At 44.6% G+C, this 6,000-nt stretch overlaps 1 protein-coding gene across 3 annotated transcripts in view; it reads left to right on the top strand.

Annotated features, from left to right (window-relative positions):
• The first annotated feature begins 1,335 nt into the window (after positions 1 to 1,335).
• Positions 1,336 to 6,000, top strand: part of LOC123758031 (sialin) — a 28,476-nt gene continuing 23,811 nt past the window's right edge. For 2 of the 3 annotated variants that reach the window (XM_069338964.1, XM_069338965.1), the window contains exons 1-3: positions 1,336 to 1,478; positions 2,868 to 3,359; positions 3,785 to 3,996. In XM_069338964.1, the coding sequence (XP_069195065.1) occupies positions 2,900 to 3,359; positions 3,785 to 3,996 (672 nt within the window). In that variant the 5' untranslated portion in view covers positions 1,336 to 1,478; positions 2,868 to 2,899. The remainder of the gene's footprint in view (positions 1,479 to 2,867; positions 3,360 to 3,784; positions 3,997 to 6,000) is intronic. The other variant, XM_069338967.1, reaches the window with a different exon arrangement.

The following is a 6,000-nucleotide window of genomic DNA, read 5'->3' as shown; positions in this document are numbered from 1 at the left end:
CAATTCACATAAGAATAGAACAACCTACCATGAACACCCAAATCACGGAACTATTTACTCTACCCACCATGAGAGTAAGGACAAGACCGGAACATAACGATGCCAACACAGAAGACACTGCTCAACATAACAGGCCAATTATACCTGATTAATCTTTGTATGCTTCGTCCCCCATTTATCCCCTATGTATCCCCTTTGTCTTTATCTTTATTGTACTTGTATTATCACCTGACCCCGTACTGGTATAAATTAACGAGTTCTGTAATTTCTTTTCACTTGAGAATGAACCATGGAGGTTCGAAACGTTGTGCGATTTTGTAATTAGTGTAATATATTCTTCAGTTATTCAATTCTTTTCTTTATCCAAAAACAATATATATATAATATATATATATATATATATATATATATATATATATATATATATATATATATACACATATATATACATTCTCAATCGACTTGATGATGGTCCAGGACGGACCGAAACGTCTTCGTCCCTTCACCTTCTAGTGTGTGGTCTGGTCAACATGCTTTTACAAACTCAGGTTATATCTTGAGATTATCTTGAGATGATTTCGGGGCTTTAGTGTCCCCGCGGCCCGGTCCTCGACCAGGCCTCCACCATCAGGAAGCAGCCCGTGACAGCTGACTTAACTCCCAGGTACCTATTTACTGCTAGGTAACAGGGGCATTCAGGGTGAAAGAAACTTTGCCCATTTGTTTCTGCCTCGTGTGGGAATCGAACCCGCGCCACAGAATTACGAGTCCCGCGCGCTATCCACCAGGCTACGAGGCCCCTCGTAGTTACATCACAGGCCCCCTGTATATAGTTACATCACATACATACATTGTATAATTGATACATTACATGGTCAATCTTGGGTTCAAGTCCAATATATCATCAAGTGTTCCAGTATTCATTATAGTTACAGATTTCAGTATCAAAACAACACTAACATCTCGCATGAAATAAATAACATTGACATTCCCCTAGTCTGACGTAAATCAATGTAAACATGCCATGTAAATAAAAATGTATCTTAAATGGCAAACTAAATAATGACTGGAAACAGTAATGGCAGTCGAGTTAAGGTATTTAGGATCAACTGCCAACCATATCCTTAAGAGACAACTGGGACAATACCATGGCAGATTTGACGTGTATGCTAGGGATGGGAGTTTTATTATTCTAGAGCTGGTATTGAAGAATTAGCAACTTCAGTGAAGTGGCTGCTTTTAAATTTGTCAAGGCTTAACTGATGGGAGATAATAGTGTGGACGAGTGCTTACATATATATAAAATGCCACTCAGAATTATCAGTCTGAAGATTAGAAGCATATCAGAACTCCCGCCTCACAAGCCAGTATAGAGCGTGGAGTCTTACTCAGAGCACAGCGTAGCCAAGTGGAGGCTGGGTGGTACTGTGACTGCCAGCAGAAGTATGTAGCTCAGCACACAGACTTCCATAATCAAGGTACTTAGCATAATTTGTCACCATGACCGATGTCTTCTGTCCACTTATGTGTACAAGACATGTGATAGTAAAGTGAAAGTAAAGTGATGAAGTAATCATTCCGAACGCTCTCGTTTGTCAATACATTATCAAAGGTACAGTGTAGTCAAAGTTTAATAACAGAGTCTCTCCTTGCATTATAGCATTATATCTTAGTCATGTCATAGCATAGAGTGTGTTTCTATGCTGCTTAACCTGTCATGTCAAATGTAAATATATTCTCACCTTACTAGTTATTGTAACAAAATCCGAGCGGTTTCTTGTATTCTCTTTTGTTTTTCAAACTTCATATATATTCAGCAGAACCGCTGGTTATGTTGCTTATAGCTCTCTGTGGTCTCCTGGAGGGAGCATGTACGGTACAGCCAGAAACTTGGGATCACTTCAAATAGGTTCGAAAACGTTTCTATTTGATCTTATAAGGGAGAAAACACATCTGTTTTCATTGCCAACTCTAACACGTTTTGTGTGCTCGTAACTTCCTTTGTCCCTTCCACATCATAATGCTGCTCCCTAATACACTTTTTCAGGGTTTCGGTGATATTGTTCTTCCTTATCACTTCTTGTCACTTTGACTATATATTTGTATCATCATTGTAGCATGGCTGAAATATACTCCAATAACGACCTGCTGAAATTTACTCCCTTAATGACCCGTGGAAATTTGCTCCCCTAATGACCCATTGAAATTTACTCCCCTAATGAACCATTGAAATTTACTCCCCTAATGAACCATTGAAATTTACTCCCCTAATAACCTGCTGAAATTTACTGCCCTAATGATCTGCTGAAATTTACTCCCTTAACGACCCACTGAAATTTACTGTCCCTAATGACCTACTGAAATTTACTGTGCTAATGACCTGTTGAAATTTACTCCCTTAACGACCCACTGAAATTTACTGTCCCTAATGACCTACTGAAATTTACTGTGCTAATGACCTGTTGAAATTTACTCCCTTAACGACCCACTGAAATTTACTACCCAAATGATCTGCTGAAATTTACTGCCTCAATGACACACTAAAATTTACACCCCTCCCCCCAAGACACTTTGAAATTTACCCCCTCCCCCACCTAATGACTAAATTGAATATCGTATTTAAATTGCACTATATATGTTAAATCCCAACCACTTGGACTGGACGGTAGAGCGATTGCCACGCTTTTTTCAGGTCGGCGATCAATCCCCAACCGTCCAAGTGGTTGGGCAACATTCCTCTCCCGTCCTATCCTGAATCCTTATTATCATATAACTTTTAAGTGCTAAATATTCGTTATGGCTTGTAATGCCTTCTTCTTATAGTCACCCTAGCCCTCAATGACCTCGTTGATTGTTATTTCGCACAGAAGCGGTTAAGAAAAGCGTCAATACAAGCAAGATGTTACTCAGGAGGGAGTCTTCCCTCAGCACCATCACAGAGGTTGACAGTAACATCTCCACACCTCCGCAGGAGAGACGGTTTTGGAAACACAGTAATACCGTCGCTCCCAGCTTCCTCCAACCTGGGGATCGCCCCAGCCAACCTGGTGATCGCACCAGCCAACCTGGGGATCGCCCCAGCCAACCTGGGGATCGCCCCAGCCAACATGGCGTTCGCCCCAGCCAACCTGGGGATCGCACCAGCCAACCTGGGGATCACCCCAACCAACCTGGGGATCGCCCCAGCCAACCTGGGGATCGCCCCAGCCAACATGGCGTTCGCCCCAGCCAACCTGGGGATCGCCCCAGCCATCCTGAGTTTCGCCATGGAATATTTATTATTAATGACTCAACGAAGCTGGGAGATGGGAACTCCTCCCTCATGGTGGGGGAAAGCGACGGACATACTGCTGAAGAAAGTTAGTGAGACACTTATTGTTTGTTTTATATAAAGCATTTTGCTATAGACAAAGCTAAACTAGTTAAAAGATATGCATGTCTAAGATGACCAAACCACACACTAGAAGATGAAGATGGACAATCTACTTCATAATAGTCCAAAACGGACCTAAACGTTGTCATCTCTTCATCTTCCGGTGTGTGGTTTAGTCACCATATCGTCAGCCACGTTGTGACTCATCGTCTGCATACGCATAATTCAATCAGACTCCTTATAGATACTTATGATATAATTCTTTTTATATGGTTCGATAGATGTATCAGGAATTATAGGTTAAGGTGATGCTACACTCAAAACGTTCCCTACATATCTACACCTTAACTGTTCACTGCAACTTGCTTTGATTCCTTGTAAGTTAAAGTGTGCGTGTGTGTGTTTCTGCAGGCAGTGAGGGCTGGGGGGTGCGGCACACCCTGACGGCGGTCTCCTGCCTGGGTGTGGCTATACAGTTCGCCATGCGGATGAACTTGTCCATCGCCATCGTGGCCATGGTGGGTATACGCGTCTCCAACACCACCAACAAGACCTTTGACGACACATGCCCTCTCCCGGACAACGGAGGCAATAACGACACGTCGGGCGACACCGGTCAGACGGTAAGAGACACGTGTCGTGCTGGTGAACTTTGTTAGCCTAGCTCAAGGAAGGTGCATGTTCCAGCAACCGTGTGAGAGGCGAGGTTCGTATTTACATGTTAATGATGAAAATATTTCAACTCATTTACTTGTAAGGATGGAAGGAACTTTAGAAAATACAATCAAGAATGGAAAGCAAAAATGATGAGCGGTACACGAGAGGTTGTGAACGACTAGGGAGGTTGTGAACGACTAGGGAGGTTGTGAACGACTAGAGAGGTTGTGAACGACTAGGGAGGTTGTGAACGACTAGGTAGGTTGTGAACGACTAGGGAGGTTGTGAACGACTAGGGAGGTTGTGAACGACTAGAGAGGTTGTGAACGACTAGGGAGGTTGAGAACGACTAGGGAGGTTGTGAACGACTAGGGAGGTTGTGAACGACTAGGGAGGTTGTGAACGACTAGAGAGGTTGTGAACGACTAGGGAGGTTGTGAACGACTAGGTAGGTTGTGAACGACTAGGTAGGTTGTGAACGACTAGGGAGGTTGTGAACGACTAGGGAGGTTGTGAACGACTAGAGAGGTTGTGAACGACTAGGGAGGTTGTGAACGACTAGGGAGGTTGTGAACGACTAGGTAGGTTGTGAACGACTAGGGAGGTTGTGAACGACTAGGGAGGTTGTGAACGACTAGGGAAGTTGTGAACGACTAGGGAGGTTGTGAACGACTAGGGAGGTTGTGAACGACTAGGGAAGTTGTGAACGACTAGGGAGGTTGTGAACGACTAGGGAGGTTGTGAACGACTAGGTAGGTTGTGAACGACTAGGGAGGTTGTGAACGACTAGGGAGGTTGTGAACGACTAGAGAGGTTGTGAACGACTAGAGCGGTTGTGAACGACTAAGGAGGTTGTGAACGACTAGGGAGGTTGTGAACAACTAGGGAGGTTGTGAACGACTAGGGAGGTTGTGAACGACTAGGGAGGTTGTGAACGACTAGGGAGGTTGTGAACGACTAGGGAGGTTGTGAACGACTAGAGAGGTTGTGAACGACTAGGGAGGTTGTGACCGACTTGGGAGGCGTGAACGACTTGGGAGGTTGTGAACGACTAGGGAGGTTGTGAACGACTAGAGAGGTTGTGAACAACTAGAGAGGTTGTGAACGACTAGAGAGGTTGTGAACGACTAGGGAGGTTGTGAACGACTAGGGAGGTTGTGAACGACTAGGTAGGTTGTGAACGACTAGGGAGGTTGTGAACGACTAGGGAGGTTGTGAACGACTAGGGAGGTTGTGAACGACTAGGGAGGTTGTGAACGACTAGGGAGGTTGTGAACGAATAAAGAGGTTGTGAACGAATAAAGAGGATGTGAACGACTAGGGAGGATGTGAACGACTTGGGAGGTTGTGAACGACTTGGGAGGTTGTGAACGACTAGGGAGGTTGTGAACGACTAGGGAGGTTGTGAACGACTAGGGAGGTTGTGAACGACTAGGGAGGTTTTGAACGACAAGGGAGGTTGTTAACGACTAGGGAGATTGTGAATGACTAGGGAGGTTGTGAACGACTAGAGAGGTTGTGAACGTCTAGAGAGGTTGTGAGCAACTAGAGAGGTTGTGAACGACTAGAGAGGTTGTGAACAACTAGAGAGGTTGTGAACGACTAGAGAGGTTGTGAACGACTTGGGAGGTTGTGAACGACTAGAGAGGTTGTGAACGACTTGGGAGGTTGTGAACGACTAGGGAGGTTGTGAACGACTAGGTAGGTTGTGAACGTCTAGAGAGGTTGTGAACGACTAGGTAGGTTGTGAACGTCTAGAGAGGTTGTGAACAACTAGAGAGGTTGTGAACGACTAGAGAGGTTGTGAACGTCTAGAGAGGTTGTGAACGTCTAGAGAGGTTGTGAGCAACTAGAGAGGTTGTGAACGACTAGAGAGGTTGTGAACGACTAGAGAGGTTGTGAACAACTAGAGAGGTTGTGAACGACTTGGGAGGTTGTGAACGACTAGGGAGGTTGTGAACGACTTGGGA

The sequence above is a fragment of the Procambarus clarkii genome, chromosome 40 (assembly GCF_040958095.1).
Source record: "Procambarus clarkii isolate CNS0578487 chromosome 40, FALCON_Pclarkii_2.0, whole genome shotgun sequence".
Classification (NCBI taxonomy): Eukaryota; Metazoa; Arthropoda; class Malacostraca; order Decapoda; family Cambaridae; genus Procambarus; species Procambarus clarkii.
The sequence above is the reverse complement of the archived record's forward strand: the minus strand, read 5'-3'. Positions and strand labels throughout refer to the sequence as shown.